The following is a 21,866-nucleotide window of genomic DNA, read 5'->3' as shown; positions in this document are numbered from 1 at the left end:
TAGTGTACGTTATCTAATTTATCTTATCTTCATGTTGCACTATCAATCTGAATATTTGGTTGGTACAGAGTTAAAAGCAATTGCTGAGCTTGGAATAAATAAAGGTATTGATCCATCTCAATGGCTTGTTTGTCAAATATGGTTGCATCTGTTACCTCTCTTTCCTTTGAATGTTCCGTTTGTTTTGAAACATTTGTGATTTTATTTAGATTAATTAATTTAATATATTTTTTTGGGTACTGTATTTATTTGATGGAAGTTGTGTCGTTTGTTTCTTTTAAGGAGGACTATATTTTCCTTGTTACTGTAGATGCCATATAATAAATTAATACATATAGGCCTAGTAGACCGATTTTTAAAACTAGGTACTGGTTAGGCCTACTTGATTTTCCTAAGTTTTTAAATTGAAATCTATTATAAATAGCACGATTAATGTTTTCTGCCAATTGCAAGATTTTATATTTAGTGGAGATTTGCATGCTTAAATTAACTGGTCTCATAGAGAACTTTTTTTTCTGTTGATAACATATCCCAAACTGGTAAAAACTGTATGTGGGTTCAATAGTAAAACCATTGTAAAAAACACTGTGCTTTAATTTTCATATGTTATTTTTTTGGTTAAAATCAAGACTTCATTATTTGACAAAGTTAAATGAAAAAAATGTTAATAAAAAATAAAAATAAAGTCTTTTTAAGTGTCCAGAATTAGCATTTGCCCATTTTATCTACATATTTTGTCTTTAAAATGATTAATTGTATATTTAATTCAAAAGCAAAGTTAAGGGGATGGGCAGTAAAATAGGCCTAATGAATTTTTTTTTTCAAAAAAATAATTTTTTAAATTTGTCTTATTATTTATTATTTATAATGCTAAAAATAAGAAAAATTGGTCAAAAATTAAAAAAATACTATTTTTAGTGCTTATGCTTTATTAAGAAAAATACGGAAAATATTTTTAAAAAATCCAGTCATTGACTTATTTTAGTAGGCTAATACAGTAGAGTCCCGCAAACTCGGCACTTGATAACCCGGCAGTCTGGATAACTCAGCCATCACCTGGCTCAGATAATTTTGTGATTTTTTGTGTCTAAGTTAAACATGGACTCAAGCCAGTTCAAATAAATCATTCGCAACTCGTACCAAGGATTTGTTGTACTATATCTGATGACTTAATTATACTGACTTGTATATAAATAAAAAAAGACGGTTAAAAAGCTTAAAATTGTATTGTTCTTATTTTCAACCCTAGTTCCCGATAACCCGGCATTTCACAAACTCGGCACCCTTCCAGTCCACATTACGCCGAGTTTGCGGGACTCTACTGTAATAATAAAACCAAGAATCTTAAAACGCCAAGTAAAAAATTATCAACACAAATCCTTTTTCTCCTATGTCTAGATTGCGCACGATTCCTTGCGCCAGGATCACTAGTTGGTTATCAAAGTGCTAGAATTATAGTAAAAGTTGTTTTAAAACCTTTGATTAAGAAAAAAAATTGAAATTGTTCCACATGATAAAAGTGTAGTTTTTAAGTTTCACATAAATAAAATTTAGAGTTAGTGAAATGAGTTATGAAATCAAGTTAATCTTTGTTCTTCAGGAAAATAATATCTGTCTTCAACAAAGACTTTATTTCAGTACTCTTTTTAATTGCAAAGGTTTTAGGCTTCTTAACCAGTCTTTATCTCTTGGGATAAAGATTTGTTGCGATTATGGATATATTTAATTAGGAAAATACAGCCAATTTTATTATTTTGACCTGTTTAGCTTACGTCAATATAAAGGGTTTACAATACTTTGATTAACTAAGTTTACGTCAGGGAACCACTACAGTAGACTCCCTCTCATCCGGACACCTTTTAACTGGACATCGGTTTAACCGGACTACACTCGACGGAAATGAAATCTCTTTAACGGGACAATTATTATCAGCACATTGGTTTAACCGAACTAGATCGGCAGGAAGTGGGCGGTACTGGAACGACTGTTCTCGTGGGAAAGATTTGAGACCAGTGATTACATGTCTAAATACAATGCTCTCCTAAATTTAAGTTGAATATCACCGTAAACGGTCCATTTGATTGAGTTTTTGGGGACGTCGGCTTAACCGGAAAAACCGTTATCCGGGCTGGCCTCGGTCCCGAGGAGTCCGGATAAGAGGGAGTCTACTGTAGGTACATTCGTGTTTTAAAATTTTCATGTTAGTAGCCTAAACATTTTCTTCTTAGCTAGGCCTATATTTATTTTTTTTAATCTATTGTTTTTTCCATACAACAAACAAACACAAAATTACATTTACACAAGATAAAAATAAAAATACCCCCGCCGCAGCAAACCTGCAGACTAAGCGAATTTCCATTTGCCTGATTGGATTTACACTAAAATGTCTCCTTAAAAAAATCACATTTATTCCCTATTTAAATAGAATTAGATTAACGAGTACTTAGGTTTGCTGCAACAGGGAGGGTAAAAAGGCGTTTTTTGTTGTAAAATGTTAATAGTTTAGTAAGAAATGAATGTATTTTACATTTTCTATCAAAATATGTTCATAAACAAGCAAACAAGCAAAGTTGACTTGTTCTCCATAAGAATAACATGGGAATTTTAAATTAAAAATTTTTTGGAATTTTCTCCGTAACCATTAGGCGCATAATAACGCTTCAGTAAGCCCTGTGGAATGCCATGTAATACAGTTCCTTGGTCACTTATCACGCCGTTCGCCCGTGTACGTTGAGTACGTCCAGTGAGACTTATTCAAATTGTAGGAGAATTTTAAACATTGAAGGCATAGGCTAGTAAGAACAAAGGCGGTATCATTGGATAAAGGGGATTCATTACTGAAAATTGTGAATAAGATACTGTATACCAGCGTTTCCCAAACTATGGGTCGCAATTCAACGGTGGGTCGCGGGAGGAGACAAAGCATTAAAAATGTTTTTATTACTGGGACACGTAATTTTCCATATCTAGCCTACTGGGAGCGGTCTAGTGAGCACCAGAATAGGACTGAATGCGTATTGGGGTTTTGAGCAAGAATAACGCTGCTCTAGAATTGTGATCAAGGTAAATTTCTTCAAAGTTTTAGTTTGACTTTTAATTTAGTACTAGTGGCTTGTAGGGACATAAGTCCCTAAAAATCTCGAATGAACAAAAAATTATTGTAATATTTAAACAAACTCAGAATCAAATTATCTATATGCCAGGATAGGTATCCCTGTACAACATATCTTTTGTGTAAAAAACAGTTTGTTGATTTTCTTTGTTTGCTTTTGTTGATGTTATTTTCAATAAATAATTTGAATGCCTCCAGAGGTTTAACTTAACTGCAATAAGCATTTTTTACTAATATTCTAACCCCGTACGAAGGACGGGTACTCTGCTAGTTTACAATAAGTTCTTGTAAATAGTAGGCTTAAAATTTGGTGTAAATCATTAAAAATTTCTAAAGCAATACCTAGTGTTTTGGACTAGATTTTTTGCTACCATTTTTTTAATAGCATCATCATCCTTACAGTTTTTATTTAGTTGTATGTTTCTCAGTGTCATGATAATAATTAGGCCTATAATAATAAATAATTATGGCCTAATATTATAATTTAATAGGTGGGTCGCAATAAAATCTTAGGTATTGGTGGGTCGCAAAACCAAAAAGTTTGGGAACTGCTGTTGTATACAAATACAAATTTTAAAAGTTAGATTGGATTCCCATTGTATTTTTTGTAGGTTTATGTTTTTGTGATAAAAAATTGTTTAAATTATTAAAAGTAGTAGGCCTATAGAAAAACAAGACTACTAGCCTAGTATTCGTAGTATGGATTTCACCTTCTTTATCCTTATTAAACAACCAACAATACATTTACTTTGAAATGCAGTTATATCCATTTATCTTTGCTCAAAAAATAGTCATGAGCAATCAACATAGGCCTACTTCACTTTAAGGTCTAGATACTTTTACACATTTTATAACCTCATTTTCAACAGTAATATAATGGACATAGGGTAATGCAACCTAAATTCCAAGAAAACACAGGGAACATTTTGAACCCAATTTTGTTTAGAAAAATAGGCTTATCGATTGTTTTGTTGAAAAACACAAATATTACAAATTTTTTTTTAGAATCGTGCGTTAAACTTATCACAATCATCACTTTCAGTGTATGCAACACTACACTGAGGATTCATTGTTTGCATATCACAGTTAAAAATCATAAATTTGAATATATTTTCTTAAATTATTCGTAGAAACAAAAGCTCATTAATTTAATGAAAAGTTGTCTGAAATATTTTTATTTAAACAGTAGGACAGCATAATTAAATTTACTTTTTTAGCTCTTGTCCTCTTCATATCAGTACGAAAATATTTTTCTCCGCTCAATTAAATGGCTATGAGATACCTAGCCTACAATTAATAATTACTCTAACACAAAACAATGAAAATCTTAACATAGGCCTGCCGGCCTACTTTGAAAAATGCACTCAAGATGTAAATATGCACTTCCTCTTTGAATAAGTAGCCTTACATGTTTAATTTAACTGTCTCTTCACTACAGGGTTTCTCCAAAATTTTAAGAACTTAGTACTGCTACTGCTTCAAAAGAGGCCTGGTTCTGTTCACATATTAAAAAAATGTGTTTCTTAACAAAAAATTGACTCTTGTAGTAGTGTTATCATTTGTATTTTGTTTCAGGTGTGATGATGTAGAGTAATATTAAATACAAGACTTGATTTGCACACTAGAAAACGTAAGAGACTCACGTGTTAAGCGGATGGTATTTAGAACTGGGGAGTAGACACCATGACTATTGCTACGAGAGGACAGGGGATCGCTGTGGACCCGCCTCCTGATGGCCAGAATAATGTACAGGTAACTCTTGAATAGTACTCACATGCTTAAGGCCTTTTCACACCGGCGTACTGGGCGTCGTACAGTACGTACAGAACGTACTGTACGCGGTCCTTTCACACCGCACAGAAACTTCCAAAACGTACACTTGTTCGTTCGCAGTCAGACAAGTACACTGGCTGAGCACGTGGTTTTGAAGTGTTCACTGCGCATGCGCGAGCCCATGTACGCCACGTACGTTTTAGAAAAATCGCTCTCCGAGCGATTAACACAAAACCATCGCGTACGTACAGTACGTTCTGAACGCGCGGTGTGAACGAGCTCATATGATAACATGGGCAGGGATTTGTTGAAAAAAAAACGTACCAAACGTACAGTACGTCCAGTACGCCGGTGTGAAAAGGCCTTTACTGTCAAAAACTCTTAACATAGCTCTAAATAGTTTTTAAACATCTCACAAAATGCCTTGATGATTAAACATAATCTGCATGTATAAGTTGCTGTTTTGATCATTGTTATTATTATATTAATAACATTTATACTTACTAGATCAATAAATGGGAACCACCTGCAGTAGTTGCAGGTAGTTTTATCGCCTTTATATTTAACCGACCTCAATTTTTTTAAGCTGTATCAATTAGGGTACATAAAGGAGATGGCTGAGATATATTTGTTATAATGACTAAAGCAATAAGTTAGATGTAGGCCTAGTCCCAAATTAAACAATTCTATATATAGTGACATCGCTCTTTGTAGTGCCTCCTACACCTTCGGAAAATATTGACTCCACTTTAAATGTATAGAAATGGATTTTATATTAATAGTGTTTTTGTTTTCAATTCTAGGTGTTTTATTTTCAATCCTTTTTGTTTATGTTCATAAATCTAAATTTGAATTAATAATACATGTTATCTTATACATATCTTATACATGTCTGACATGTTATCTTATGGGTCGTCTGGCACTAAACAACCCTACTTGAGACGTTGCAAACTCTACGCGGCCTGGAGTTAAAGGTGGCTGTGGCTATACAGTATCATAAAATGATTTTATACTGAAATATTCAGTCACAGGTACTGCAATACCAGCTGCGAGGCATTTTTTTGCTACTTGGCACTACCAAAAGCAAAGTCACTAATAGAGTCTACAATGTACCATAGACAACCAAATTTTGAATGATAAGGATATGTTTAACTTTTGTTAAAACAAACCCTTAAAGGTATTCAATACTTTTATGTAGACAGCAAAAAATTAAATTAGAACTTCAATTTCGACTCAAAGGACGTCAACCAATTCCCTGAACACAATCCTCTCACAGATTTGTACCTGTGGCAGACAACAAAGAGTGTTTTAAAACATCCAAATGCTTAAAATATATGATTAAAATATAACATTGTTAAAAAATACATTGATAGTGAGTTATAATAAGTTATAACATTATGCTTCCTACGCTATTACGGCTATAATGCTTATTTAGTACTTTTCAATGTTTCATAACTTTAAAACCAGTTGAGTCCACAAAATAAAATTATTACAGCATAATACTCTTTACTTAGTACTATATCTGAGCCAAATTTGAAATTTTTATTTTCATGCCCAACAAAGATATTAAGCATCAAACTTTTGAAATTTTGAAAATTTTAAGATTTTGACAATTTTTATTTAAAACCCTATGCAAGTCCACAACTTGAAACTTTGAGAATTTGGAGTACAGACCTATAACTATCAGATAAAAAAATGACAAACACATAGTCAATTGCCTTTATATAAAAATAAATTGTTTAAAATCAGTATTTGTAACATCGTAACGTTGAACTTTAAACAGGTAATTAGACCTATATATTTAGTTTTAAGTGCATCAATATATTACCATATTAAAGTTCAGATCTTTCTGAAGAGATTGGTTTTTATTTTAATGTTCTAGGATTAGTAGAACCAGAGATACTTAATTTTACGTAGAGCTCTGAAATCGCTGAAAACGGCCGTTTGGGTAACAAAAAAATGGCCGCCATACAGTAGAAAAATAAAATAAAAATACAATAATTGTATTTTTGTACTTATAATAATATATACTTTCAAGGATAAAAATATGGAAAAAATTAAAAATCTTGAAGCAACCAATTAATTTATTTCTGGACCACTTGATATGGATTGACCCGAAAATATTGAGTTTGGGATATTTTTGTTAAACTTTGTACAACTAAATCTAGACTTCTACTTGACCGATTTTGTTAATTAATGGGTCATTAGAAAGCCTAGCTCGTGTAGATTTGCAAATAATTATAAAATTATGATTTTATTAAATATTTGTGGTGAAAAAGTAAAAATAACAAAAATATATTAAAAACTGCTTTTTTCAAGTTTTTGTTTTCAAGATTCTATTTGTAGCCAGCTTTTGGCTGCCTTTATTAAGTATTTTCAAGAAATGCATAGTAGTTATTTGTAGTAAATTTTATTCTCTTTCAGAATATCACATTCAGTTTGGTTGATTTCCTCTCCATTTAAAAGATATTGGCAATAAACTAAGTGATCTCCAAATTTATAGTGGTGAGAAGATACTGAATTTGATATATTTTTGTTAAACTTTGTACAACTAAATCTAGACTTGTACCGGACCGATTTTGTTACTTGAAATGGGTTGTAATGGAAAGCCTAATTTGTGTACCTACATTTGCAAATAATTATGAAAGTTTGATTTTATTATATATTTGAGGTGAAAAAAATAAAAATAAAAAATAATACATTTAAAACTTCTTTTTTTTCAAGTTTTTATTTCAAATTTTATAATTGTAGCCAACTTTAGGCTGCCTTTATTGAGTATTTTCAAGAAGTAAAACTGTATGTACTTAAACTGTACCATTAATATTTAGTGAGTAAAGTGGTGTATGAATTTCATAACCATTATTTTACTAGAGACTGTTTTATTTAAACACAACGGGCACTGATGCTAGTAAGTTACATAATTTGAGTTACATGTTAAACTACAACTGTTCCAAAAGAAACAAAAAATCTTCACCTCGTTTGTAAACTTATTTAGATCAATTTAGTTACCCACTTACAGATTGGTCTGTTTGTCTGTGTTACAGCCGGGTACATTGGGAGTGGGAGTGGGAGTGGGGGTGGGGGTGGGGGTTGGTGTTGAAGGAGAAGGAGTAGAAGGAGAGGCACCACCTTCTGAAGATAAGAAGGAGCCATGCACAGAGCCGTACTGCTCGTGTCAAGAGCCAGACTTCCCTCATGCAAAGTTGGCGATGCTAGATGAGAAGATCAGCAGTCCTCGGTGGGTGGTGCCTGTACTGCCTGAGCAAGAACTGGAGGTCCTCATGCAAGCCGCTATCAATCTGTGCAGAACTGGTAAGAATGATAAAATACTGTACCTTATGTTGAGTAACTTTTAAAATGTCCTTCTTTCACATCACAGGACACTAGGTACTAGCTAGAGCCTCTTGGAATTTTCTTTTAGCTAAAGCCTTTAAAGCTATTTGATCTCAGGACCAAAGCCCCTATAACCAAACGAGCTCGCTGAAGTGGATTGGAAATTAACGACATAGGCCTATTTGATTTCTAACATGACCCAAGTGCAGAAATGTTATCTTTAGTTAGTCATTAATGATTTGGAAGTTCTTTAGTATAACATATAAATATGAGAACTTCACTAACATTCTATTTAAACTACAGTCTTAGCACACATCCAATGTTTAAAGACACCTATTTTATTATACTAGCCTACCACAGCTTGGTATTCCTGCTATAATTTGAAAAAGATATATTACAATTTTGTTTTAGTTTGAATTGTAATTGGTAATTTCTAAGTTTGACAGTAGGTAAGGAAACCCCTCCAGTTTTTAACTGGCCCTACATTTAACCTACAATCAACCTACCCAGCTTCCTGATACGTTGTGTGTGACGTTAAAAACACTTAGCAATAAAAGAAGTTAAAGTAATTTACCTTAAATAAAAAATAAATAGGGCCTATCCTTAAAAACATCGAACTTTAAAACGTATTATCTTATAAATAGTAGTGGATATTGCAGTAGGCCTATTTTAATAACAAATATCAAATCCTTGTTGCAGGACAAGATGTCCGTAGTGAAGCGTGTCAAAGGTTTTTCCGTGAAGGGCTGACCGTTTCATTCACCAAGATCCTGACAGACGACGCAGTCAACAGCTGGAAGCATAACATCCAGCTGTGTATACTGCAGAACTGTGAGAGGCTTGTGGAACTGTGTGTCATTAAACTTAGCCAAGACTGGTTCCCACTGCTGGAACTACTAGCCATGGTCTTTAACCCAAATAACAAGTAAGTTGTGTGCAATTTGTCGCTACTGTAGTTAATTACCTCCATCATCTTAGTTGGAACAGTAGATCAATCTATCTATATAATTAATACGTGAACACGATGTTTCTCGGTTGAACTCCTCCACCATTTCTTAACCGATGTTATCGAATGACGTCTCATTGGAAAGAGCGAGTCGCGTATATTTGCAAACTGGCCTTACATTTTTGAAAAAGTCCCTTGGGCTCTGCCTCAGTGGCTTTGAAAGTTCCCATGTTATCCTTATGAAGAACATAATTGTTAACATTTTGATCAGCTGTATAATTTAATTACTGTTATTTATTTTTCAATTCAATGAAATGCATTGAGTACATTTATTTATTAGGTTTGTGTAAACATAACCCCCAAGACGGATCCTGTTAGCATGGTTGTATCTTAAATTTGTGTATTTATCGTTGTTTTGTGTCGCTATCACGGATTGTATTAGCATGATTGTAACTTAAATTTGTGCATTTATCGTTGTTTTGTGTAGCTATAATTTGTTTATTTGTTGTTTTTTCTTTTAAATGCCTCCGATGCGACGACAACGAAACATAGACAGGAGGCGTAATCGTGATAACGACCGCAGCTACAGAACAGTGGCGCTTAATAGGCTTAACTTATCACAGTCAGCATCTGACCTTGGACAATCTCAACTATTAGGTTACAAACACGCCCTAACAGCCCTCTGTTAATGACCTGTGTTGCCTAACAGCGAGGCGTTTTGAGAAAGAGAAAACCGGCCGGAATGCTTTAGGTTTATTAATAACGAAGATCAACATGGACAACCTTTTAGAAGTGAGGAAATGTTTGTAGAAAACATTAAAAAGCAATATCAGGTTATGAAATATGATACAATATTTACAGGTAATTTTGATTACTGTTATATACAACGTGAGTATCTGCTTGAGTTGCAGACCGGTAATCTTTGAGTTGACTCTTCAAACTCATTGTAAATATGATTGATATTCGTTTTTAAATAACTCCTGCAATACTTTGCAATTACAATTAGATTAAATTAAATTAAATTAAAATTAAATTCGAGCAAGTACACTTAGTAGAAGATAAAAGTAATAGGCCTACTTAAATTCATAAACAAGAAATGTATATTAGGTTTGTTCCATACAGTTATTTAAACTTCAATTGTTGTCCGTATCGCCAACTATCCAGATCACCGCTTAGGAGGAAAAAAATCTGACTGAGGAAATAAGTTAATTGTCGTGTTTTTCTGGTTTGAGGTAATCTGTAACGTGTTTGAAACGTGTGCCAAATTTTGTGTCATCTGTGCAGACGCACCTATTGTAGCATTGAATGGAACGGCCCGAAATGAGTCATCTGCCTAGATCTACTGTCTTATAATAGACAGGATGTCTCGTAGCTGGGAAAAACGGGAAAGTCGGAAATTAGTATTGAATTTAAAAATGGTTTTGAAAAGTCGGGATTTAGTCTTTATTTAACTGTCGCAGTCGGGATTATTATGGATCATGTAAAATTTAAACAAAATTTCAATGTTTTGCCACAATTGCGCAAGACGACAATGCCATTTTCGTGACCACGAGAATCGATGATGATGTCTACACAGCTAGGAGAGATAGGCCTAATTAGAATTTTTTTCGACTACCGGTACAGGACATTTTCATGATTTTGCCGCAACCTTGGGACGGTGATGATTTTTACACGGCTGCCAGAGATATTCAGATTATTGCCGCAATCACTGGAGACGATGGTGATGTCTATACGGCTAAAGAATTGTAATAAATTTGCCGCGATCTCAATGAAAAATTGTGCAAGACGAAGATGACGCTGGCTTCCAATATCCCGGGAGATGATGATTATGTCCACATATTCATAAGAGATGTTCATGGTTTTGTTGCGATTGCGGGAGATAATGTCCATATGTCCGTAGGAAATATTCGTAATTATGCCACGATCGCATGAGTGGTTGTTAAAGTTTTCGTGACCACAGGAGACGATAATGGTGATTCTGTTCATTTAGGATTTTGCAGTGATTTCAGAAATTGACGATTATGTCTCTATGACCGCCAGAGATGACCACGATATGGGGATAGCACACCGCTAGTTATAATAAAAATTTTTTTTGACGTTAGATCTTTACTTACTTTTCATATGGTAGTTATTTAATGTGTTAAGAAGAGTTTAAACCCAAATTGGTTTGTTAGAAATTTTCTTCTGTATTGTATTGTTGCAATAGTTTTTTCTTTACTTGAAAAACACCCCATTATCTCAAAAATACTTCATGATATAGAGACAGGGGTCGGTGTAGTATAACCAATTCATTTAGAAAATTTGGTAAAACTAAAAAAATTGTATCGGTATCAAGAATTGAGAAGATTTTTCAGGTATCGGTAGCGATCAATTTTGGTATCGACACTTAACTAATTGTTAGAAGAACTAGTCTTGAATAGTCTGGAATCAGTCTTGAATTTTAAAATGGAAATAAACTAGACACCCTGGCTAGAAAGTTTTTCTTGAAAATCCGACTGTCCAGTTTTTTATTAGGCTATGGAGGTATGACAGTCCCAATTAATTAGGATAGTAGGAGTTCTAATGTATTTTACCTAACCCGCCATGTTTAACTTCCCTATCCCAAGCGTGATTTATACAACTTCTTTACTTCACGAGTGATGGAAAGTTGAAAAAACTCACTTGGTGAGGTAGTGAAACCCATTTAAATAACATCGAGTGGTTAGCTTTAAAAATATACCTCTATGGAGCCAACGACGTTCAACCCTAGAAATCATCTGTGCGCTTGAATTTTATTGTTATGCTTTGAAGAATTTTCCTAACCTAGTTTTTGTTTGTAAATGAACGTTACTGTTAGAAGATGAGTGAAATGCATAATGACAAATTTTGTTCGTAACCTCCTGTATATTGTCGGGTCAGGTAAAATCTTGTACGTTACACGTTACGCAAGAGCTTGTTTACATCACTTAGGATAATTATGCAACTCGCTTCCGCTTGTTGCACAACATTCACCTGCGTGATGTTAAAACGCTCTTACTACACTTGTAATGTAAATAGCTATTAATCAGGTTCTGCTTTACTAAGCTTCTACTTGTATCGTCTATGATAACAAATAGTTTAAATGATTCTGTTAATAAAACTATTTAAGATTAACTATTTAATAATTGGTATTTGGATACACCTTATTTTACAACTGATATAGGTTGAAGCACTTTTATGTGAAAACTATCTAGGCTATTGTAAATGATTACACTTAATCTTTAAAATATAAGATAAAATTACTAACTTATGTTTACCGTTAGTGTTAGGTAAATACAAACTTAATCTTATAAACTAATCAAATTAGCACTATGATGATAACATATATTATTTATATATACAGTAGTTTTTCCGGTTAAGCCGACGTCCCCATTAACTTGTTAAAACAGACCGTTTATGGTGATATTCAACTTAAATTTAGGAGAGCATTGTATTTGGACATGTGGTCACTGGTCTCAAATCTTTCCCACGAGAACAGTCGTTTCAGTACTGCCCACTTCCTGCCAATCTAGTCTGGTTAAAGAGATGTCATTTCCGTCGAGTGTAGTCCGGTTAAACCGATGTCCGGTTGGTCCCGGATAAGAGGGAGTCTACTGTATATGTTAAATTATTTTATGTCATGACCTAAACTTAACCAAAAGGATAATAATAAAATTGATTAAACATTGTACATCTGCTTGGTAGGTTCCACTCGTTCAATGCTTCTCGAACGTCAGAGTCAGTTCCGCCCAACTCCACTGTGCCAGATGAGGACATCTACGCTAGACCTCCACCCGACTCCCGCACTCCCCGCGGGTGGCTGGTCGACCTCATAAATAAGTAAGTAAACAAATGACAACGCACTTTTAGTGTTTTTTGTCTTCACAATATTTTATTATTATTGCATCGAACCCGTTCTAATTATTTGAAGTGTATGTGTTCTATTAATGCTATACTAGAGATCCAGTGGTCAAAACTCTACCAACAATTTTTAATGTACAGACTTCTCTATTTTCACCCCACGCTGTAAATAAAACATGTGATTGGAATTTCCTCCATTTGTTTTGATTTCCTGTTAATATTTCGTTGTTACTTTGTCACCAACCATAAGACCAATTTTAATTTAATTTTAAATTCATTTTTTGTGTTTATTTTTGAGCTTATCTGAATTTATAAAGGGGTTCTGCACATCTACAGGAAAATATATTTCTAACATTATGCGTACATTTTCCCTGCGATGTACGTGAGCTGAGAAAGAAGGTTTCAAAGAAATATGCGCTTGCCTATTAATATATAGATATCTTATTTTCTTTTTATATAGGCAACATTATTATAATAATCTACCAAATTCGTCAAAAGTGTAAAATTACAAAAATGACCTTAAATAACAGGTATGATTGAACGACTTTAAACACCTATAATAAATTTTACCACATTTCCAATTACTATTTTATTGTACGCTTGTAGCATTTAACACCAAATAGAGCTTGTTCAACGTGAGCTATTGTTACCTGTAGATTCGGCAACCTGGGAGGTTTCCAAATTCTGCTGGAAAGGTTCCAGTCCGGCAAGAATCTGACAGTTCCTGTGATCTACGCGTTGATACGTCCCTTCGGCCTGTGTCATGAACTGCTCACCGTGCACACAATCATCAAGTACCTCATGCCGATAGTGGTGAGTAGGCTACAACCACCTATTAGCGTTGACTTGGTTGTATTAATATTGAACAGCTAGTCAAATTTTAACTGAAAAGAACATATTTGTTGGTGGAGCTCAATTCAACTAGGAATACGTTCATTTGTTTACTTACCAAAGTTAGTTACCAAAGTTTTCCTAATTAAATTTGTCTAGCATACCCCCAAATGTTGTCTTTACTGTATGTCTTATCCGTTGTATGATTAATTTCTTGTTTTATATTGCAGGAAATGGTGCCGGATATTTTGGATAATTTAACAGATGATGAAATTAAAAAGGAGGCAAAAAATGAATCGAAAAATGATGCAATATCAGCTATTATAAAAGCAGCAAAAGCATTAGCGTCACGAGTTCCAGATCAAGAGGAAACAATAAAAAATTTGGAGATTTTTAGATTAAAAATGATTTTAAGGTAGGTAATAAAATCTTAGTTGATCTCTGTGTATTAAATAACAATAAATATATTTTTATAATAGGTAAGTATTTAAGTAAACAAGATTTATCCTTCCTAGCATTATCACATTTATCAGTTCTGGTGTTTATTGTTTACTCATATATTTTAATATCAAATCAAATAATTTTTATTGTTGCATCAAATGTATCTAGCATTATTACAATAAATGTTTAAAAATATCAACCTAAATACAAAGACCATTTACATTCATTCATGTATTAAAGTTTTGTTTATTATTTGCTCCAAATTATTGTAACTTAAAAATATAGGCCTACTCTTTTGGTTGTGTAAGAATACAATTCTGTAATTTCTTAGTTTATAACTTACTAAGTTTGTTTTACTGCCAGTTTATTTAAAAAAAGGTTTATGCGATTTGTGAATAATCCGGTGTTTTCATAGTCTTGATAAATTTTAAAGCTGTATACAAATTAATCTTTTTGTTCAATCTTTTTTTCTTTGATAATTTTTTATCTACACTGGACATTTATTCTTGATTGGTGTTTTATTTATTTTTTCAGATTATTACAAATATCATCATTTAATGGTAAAATGAATGCTTTAAATGAGGTAAACAAAGTAATAGCCAGTGTTACGTATTATCCTCATAGACATTCTGGCATAGAACAAGAGGAAGAGTGGCTAACACCAGAAAGAATGGCAGTAAGTATCGTAAATAGATGGGCGTAAGTAATCGTTACTGAAATAAGTGATTAAATATGCTTGTAAGGTGAATCACTTCAATGGTTGGAAACTTGAATTAATAAATAGACCTACTTTCCTAAAGTTGATTGGTATGGCTTAATAAGTATTGGAAAAACTCTTAAGCATAAATGAACACTGACAACAGCTTAAGATTTTGCAATTTAGCTTAATAAAGAGGCTATACTTCCGGCAAAGATTCGTGGCGGCTGTGGGATTAAGGTGATCGAGAGGTGCCCCTAACCCTAATATATAACAGTGTAGGCTATACTTAATATCATCGCAATTATTTCGAGTTTAGTCTCAATGTTCTTGTTATTTGATGCAGGTTGAAGAATTACGTTATTGAATACAATTTATGGTGAAATGCAAAAATTTTACCAACAATGCATTGAGCCCAGTATTACGTGATACTGGCTACTCATGGCCAAAACCCAGAGCGGAGGCTGACCAATGCCTAGGACACTTCTCGACCGTCCAAATCCCTCAGCAGAAATGAATCTTTGTGCGGAGTATAGCTATAAAAACATATTGTAATTTTAGGCCTATAAAAACAGTCTCATAAGTTCTAAACTTGTTTTTAAAATGTTTTTGTTGGTCTAATATGTTTTAAAAATTCAGTGATTAGATGTTATGCTATGTAATTTGTACCATAAATATTCTCTTTCTATTATGCTTGCAACACAGTTTCCTTGATTCTCAATCTCTTATGATATTTTTTCAGAAATGGATCAAAGATAATAATGTGTTAGAAATAGTGCTTCGAGATTCCCTACATCAGCCGCAGTATGTAGAAAAATTAGAAAAAATATTGAGGTTTATAATAAAAGAGCGGACTTTATCGTTAGAAGACTTGGATGCAGTTTGGGCAGCTCAGTGCGGAAAACATGAAGCAATCGTCAAGAATGTTCATGACCTGTTGGCCAAACTTGCCTGGGACTTTTCACCTGAACAACTGGACCATCTCTTTGAGTGTTTTCAGGTAAGAAATGTTAATTGAAAAATATAGTGTGGATTATTTAGCCTTAGCATGTCCTACCAGTTGGAATAGGTCTACTGGATATTATATTTGTGAATTTGTAAAGTATTTCGTTCAGAGTTAAAACCATGTGGACCGATGGCATCTGCTTAAAACTTACTAAACGCTAGGAAGTACTAAACGTGTTACATGCATTGTCTTCACAAGAAAAGCTTCACCATATCAGAATCAGAATCAGAATCAATAATCTTTATTCGGTCTGTACATACATGAATAGAGTCAATACATTCAATACATAGGCTACAAATAGTTTTAAAGAAATCTTAACATATAAAATCAACAATTAATATCGGTTTTATAAAAAAAAAAAAAAAAAATAAAAACCTTCATTCTCAATAGAAACAAATCTATACATTAAGAACAGCAAGTATATGCAAAAATTCAAATATGAAGAGATATACATTACAAACTGATAGATTTAAAACTAATATTCTTGTCAAATTTAAAAGGTGAATAAAAATCAAATAAAAAACTCTTCTATAGAGTAGCAATTCTTTGTTAAAAGATAAGCTTTAACTTTATCCCTGAAACATTTTTTATCCATATGAGTTTTTAAATTCAATGGCAATTTATTTAAAAATTTTGTCCCCATGTAAGTCGCTTTTTTTTCAAAAAAGCTAAGTTTATGTTGGGGGATGTCAGTTGTATTTCTATTTCTAGTATAGTAGGAATGTATATCTCTACGGAAGATGTGATTGTGGAGCTGACTTTTTGTGCAAATTATGCACTCCAAAATATATTGGTCATACACTGTTAGTATGTTTAAATTGCAAAACTTATTTTTTACCGAAGCGTCACGCTCTAGATTTAGCATTATTCGCAAAGCTCTAGAGCCCTTATTCGCAAACCATTAATCCCTCTAAATATTATACTTAAAGGCTAAATAGGATGTCTTGGTAGCTTGATTGAAATGGTTGATTACGTTTACAGGCAAGTTGGACTAATGCAAATAAAAAACAGCGGGAGAAGCTTTTGGAGCTGATCCGTAGGCTGGCTGAAGATGACAAAGATGGTGTCATGGCACATAAGGTGAGCTATTTCCACCATTTTTATTTAGTCTGACAAATCATTAGAGATGATGTATCTTAGTGGTTGTGTGAAAGTTGGTTGCAAAAATGTGCAAAATCTGTCTTTAACTCTCAACAATATTTATTTAAGGTTTGCATTTTCCACTTAAATTATCTGTGTTCACATAGGTAACAGTTTTACATATTTTCTTTCTTCATTAGTAACTAGTTTATTAGACATTTGTTATTCTAATAACCTCAGTAAACCGTGATATCTACAATACGACTTAAATTTTGGTCTCTACATCAGATTATGGAAAAGATATTGTAGTTTTATACTAATGTGTTATTTTATTCATTGTAACATGCTTAGTTTAAAAATTCTTGAGTATGATTTTTCTCTTTGTGATAGATTTAAAAATAAATACGGACAGTTCTACACCGTGTGGATACACTAATACAATCCGAGTGATTTATAAGGATGCTCTAAATTTAATGCGTTCTTTTATTTTCAATCAAGTTGTAGATAAAATGAGTGGCTCTATTCTACGATCTATACTACCTATGTCAAACTAAGGGTCTTGGAGCCCCCATATTTTTGGATCGCAAACCTTACAGTTTTCCCAAGAGCTCAGTTTTTAAGACAGAAATAACTTTCAGACCAAGTTTGGGTCAGGTCGTAATGCTTGAGATGTGTAAGCTGCTTGATTTTACGAGCCAAGCTTTTAATCTTCTGACTGAAAGGATATATGATAGAAATCGGGATGTGTTAGAGGTTATGGCAGGATCGTATGAGACCATGATGTCCCTGCGACCACAGGATATGTGTATTAGCCATCTGATATTTCAGGACATTTCTTCCGTATATTGATTAATATGTATTCAATGTGCGTCAATGATGTCGACAGGTGTTAACGCTGTTTTGGAACTTGGCACACTCTGAAGATGTGATGACGGACCACATGGACCAGGCACTGGCAGCTCATATTAAGATCCTTGACTACAGCTGTTCCCAGGTAAGTCCGAGTACTTGATTGAGCGGAGCGAGCGAAGCGAGCGAAGCTCTTTGGGATCAACTTCAATACAAACAATATAACACCATCACTCAATAACGGCTGAACACATTTCAGCCAATCTTAACAAGACTACTTAGACTAATAATGAGATGGTTTGTAAACAAACAAATTTCAATTAGATAATGCTAATGCAATTTAAAACGAACTTAAAATTTCAAATTTTTAACATTAGGCTTATGGGACTAAAGTAGCTATGACAGTTTTTTTGTTTACAAGAAAAATGTAAACAAGAGAATCATAAGGTATTTCTGAACTTTCTATACTTTTCTTTTAAACGTTTTTAAACCATTCCTGTGATTTTAATAAACAAGAAAATGACGTTAAAACATTTTTTTAAGGCGCGGAATTCACTGAAAATCGAGAAAATATACGGAACTACTTTCTCAATGCGCGGAGCATAAACAAGGAGCGGAGGGATACGGTACGGTGACTACTTTCTTGGGAACCTATTTGTGTTGCCAGCTGATTAGAAACAGCCAATGTTAGAAATCAGGATTTAATAAGCGATATATCGAACCGCATCGAAATCGGTATTTAATCCGATAATACCTCATAGGTTATATTATGTTGAATTACATCGACGGTACAGTAAGTTATTATACTTATTGATAAAACGCAGATTGAACACTGATCTAATTTAGGCATGTGGGGAGGTAGGTCGGGGTTTATGGGTATTCATGACTACATTAAGTGTTTTGAAGTAATGTTAGATTAGGAAGGTAAAGTGTAGGTTATAGGTAGGTGATTGGGTTGTTTATTTGTGTTGCACCATATATTTTTTATCTTTTGGAATGGAATAGTTGGTTAAGGTTAAACGGGGAAACGATTTCAAACATGCTTGCATATTGTCTTAACTTAACAAACCATCTACAGTATTCTAGCTTTGACTTTATATAAAGTCAATGATTCTAGCAAATTATTACATACTGACAAAAATAAATGAGAACACTTGGATTTGGACCTTTGACCATGGCAAAACTAACATATAATTTATGGAATGTGAAAAGTTGTATTTCATTATATACTATTCTGTAATATTAATAATTATTCGGTAAATCCTCATTTTAATGGCTCGGCTGAAAATGGAATCTGCATTTTGTGAAACAGTAATTTGGTAATAATTCAGTCATTTCAAATGTTGATAACAGTAGCCTATCCTATATAAATACTGTTATTTGATTGCCAAGCCACGGACTATACATACGTCCAGTTACAACCGTAATAAGTAAACCTGGGCTTATAGACGTACACTTTTAACCACGGTATGGATAATTGTCTAGGCCTGTCCAGAAGTAGGCTACTGATTTCTAATTATATTATCTACATTGTATATTTAAGGCATGTCTTCCCTACTTATTATATTATTCTGTTTTCACTTAAATCGGCTGAATGCGATGTTTACTTATTACTTATGTTTATGCCTACATTTCAGCCATCTTATTTTATTGTTCAATAAGTAAATATTTTTGCAGTTTTTACGTTTTTACACATTGAAATACATGACTGATAGTTCAGTTTATTTTAGTCTTTTAAAGGCGTTTTACATTTGAGTCTTACATTAAAATAGCCCTACATTTTTAGTAGGCCTATGTTTTATCTTTGACTATCAAAACAACTAGACATTCCATCCCCATGTTGAATTTGTAGCCAGCATTGTCATCAAAATCTACTGTATTCAATGGTCAATAGTATTATTAAGGCCAGTATTAAAATGCCGTCGCTAATCGTCCTAATAATGGCAGAAGACCTACATTCCAGTTACATTACAATCATATCCTCCATCAAGAATACTTGGTATGTGAAAAGTTGTATATCATTATATACTATTCTGTAATATTAATAATTGTTCCGTAAATCCTCATTTTAATGGCTCACGATAATCATAAATAATCAATAATAAATAATAATGAATAAATAATTCGTATAATCATAAATTATTTCCAGCAAAGAAAGCTGAGTTTAACCGATGTTTATGCTGCACAGTTGAATTTAAATGTCACATTTCCTCTCCTGTTGTTATACAATACTCGTTTTTTAATAGGTACCTACTGTTTTTTTATACTTAAATACTTTAACCAATTGTAAGGGTGAAAAATGAGGTCCAATGTTTTTGTTGTAGGCTACAGTTGAATTTGAATGTTAAATTTCCTTTCTCTTTTTTATACTTTAATGCCCTTTTTGGATGTTAATATCAGATTCGAACTACTGTAATATTTTCCTGGTCAAAACTACCATAATGCACTTCTCGAAGAGGTAAATTTGAATTATTATAATTTTAATCTTTAAAACCAGCATTTAGTAAATAAATCTATTGACCTTTTTACATTTAGTTACTTATACAAATATCAAATCACGTTTGTTCCCCTCAACTGGCTTTCAACTCTCTGAAAGCAACCCTAGTTTTAATTTTTGAACTTCAGTTTCTCTAATTTCTGGTTCTCAGAAAAAAATAGTCTGATAACAAACCTAAAAACATTTGATTTAACAAGACAGTGTAAGGCTGTCAATTTTTCCATCCGTTATCACTGAAATATTACATTTGTTTGGCAGGAACGAGATGCCCAGAAGACAGAATGGTTGAACAGATGTGTAGAAGAGTTGAAGACATCAGAGACGTGGGTGCTGCCTGCGCTGAAGCAAATACGGGAGATATTCTGTCTGTATGAGCCAAACCCCACAGTGAACCATGGCCAGAGGACACACCAAGTCTTCTACAGGTAAGCTATGTTGAATATAATATAAGAGTTGAACTGGTTAAAAAACCTTTGAATGTCAAATATGAAATATGGTTTTAATTTTGAATAATCAAGTTTTGAATTAGAGTTGTAAATTTAGCTATGAATAGAACGATAAAACTAGAGATTCTGATTCTGCTCTCATGTCAAAATTGTAGCCAGTTTTAGGAAAAAATTAACACACCTATTAGGATATTAAATAAATCTCCCAAAAGTTTATTTTCTTTCCACATAATCAAATGGTATAGTTAGAAATTTATAAATCTGCAGAATAAGTTGTGTTGTAGCTGAAATGAATTGAAACGAGGAGTTACAAGTTCAGTGTTTACAAAAATAGGGATAAACCAGAAAATCAAGAAGTGGGTTGTGGAAGGAAGTGTAAAGAATAGACCAAAACTATTCAAATCTATATTCCATCCTATTTAACTGATTCTTACGATTAAGGTGTCATTTCAAAGCTTATCAGTGCCGGGTTTATCTCTAGGCTGATTGGCCGCAAGCAAAAGGGGGCCGCATTGAGAAAAGCATTTTTTTAGATAAAAAATAATTTATTTTAAACCACCAGTTTGCCGCTATCACAGGTGACCATAATGATGTCTCCGGGAACCGAGGGAGATGTTCACGATTTTGCCGCGGCGGCGGGTGCCGGTGATGATGTCCCCGTGATGCATAGGAGATATTCATGATTACTTCCACTTACTTACTTACTCCTGTGGCCACACAAATCCCAAGTGATTTTTGGCCTCGCCAACAATGCTCCTCCACTGCTGCCTATCTTCTGCTGCCTCCAAACTTGCTCCTAACCTCCTGAGGTCCTGCCTCACTTGGTCATTCCATCTTAATCTGGGCCGTCCCAGCGGCCGTCGTCCTTCTGGTTGCCCCATCCATACCTTCTTAATCATACTGTTATCATCTCTTCTATATACATGTCCCAGCCATCGTAATCTTCTGCTCTTTACCATTGCTATGATATCTGGGTCATTATAAAGTTCTCTTAATT

The 21,866-nt window shown here is 33.5% G+C and overlaps 1 protein-coding gene across 6 annotated transcripts in view; it reads left to right on the top strand.

Annotated features, from left to right (window-relative positions):
• The window catches only part of LOC128993615 (probable ubiquitin carboxyl-terminal hydrolase FAF-X), a 76,394-nt gene that overhangs the window by 4,896 nt on the left and 49,632 nt on the right, over positions 1-21,866 (top strand). For all 6 annotated transcript variants that reach the window (XM_054417619.1, XM_054417618.1, XM_054417617.1 and 3 more), the window contains exons 2-12: positions 4,688-4,864; positions 7,930-8,197; positions 8,918-9,143; positions 12,867-13,001; positions 13,679-13,835; positions 14,084-14,268; positions 14,829-14,970; positions 15,734-15,991; positions 16,979-17,077; positions 17,964-18,071; positions 20,682-20,848. In XM_054417619.1, the coding sequence (XP_054273594.1) occupies positions 4,796-4,864; positions 7,930-8,197; positions 8,918-9,143; positions 12,867-13,001; positions 13,679-13,835; positions 14,084-14,268; positions 14,829-14,970; positions 15,734-15,991; positions 16,979-17,077; positions 17,964-18,071; positions 20,682-20,848 (1,814 nt within the window). In that variant the 5' untranslated portion in view covers positions 4,688-4,795. The remainder of the gene's footprint in view (positions 1-4,687; positions 4,865-7,929; positions 8,198-8,917; positions 9,144-12,866; positions 13,002-13,678; positions 13,836-14,083; positions 14,269-14,828; positions 14,971-15,733; positions 15,992-16,978; positions 17,078-17,963; positions 18,072-20,681; positions 20,849-21,866) is intronic.

The sequence above is a fragment of the Macrosteles quadrilineatus genome, unplaced genomic scaffold, assembly GCF_028750875.1.
Source record: "Macrosteles quadrilineatus isolate MER2022 unplaced genomic scaffold, UCM_ALF_1.0 Scaffold_4__1_contigs__length_99947679, whole genome shotgun sequence".
Lineage (NCBI taxonomy): Eukaryota > Metazoa > Arthropoda > Insecta > Hemiptera > Cicadellidae > Macrosteles > Macrosteles quadrilineatus.
The sequence above is the reverse complement of the archived record's forward strand: the minus strand, read 5'-3'. Positions and strand labels throughout refer to the sequence as shown.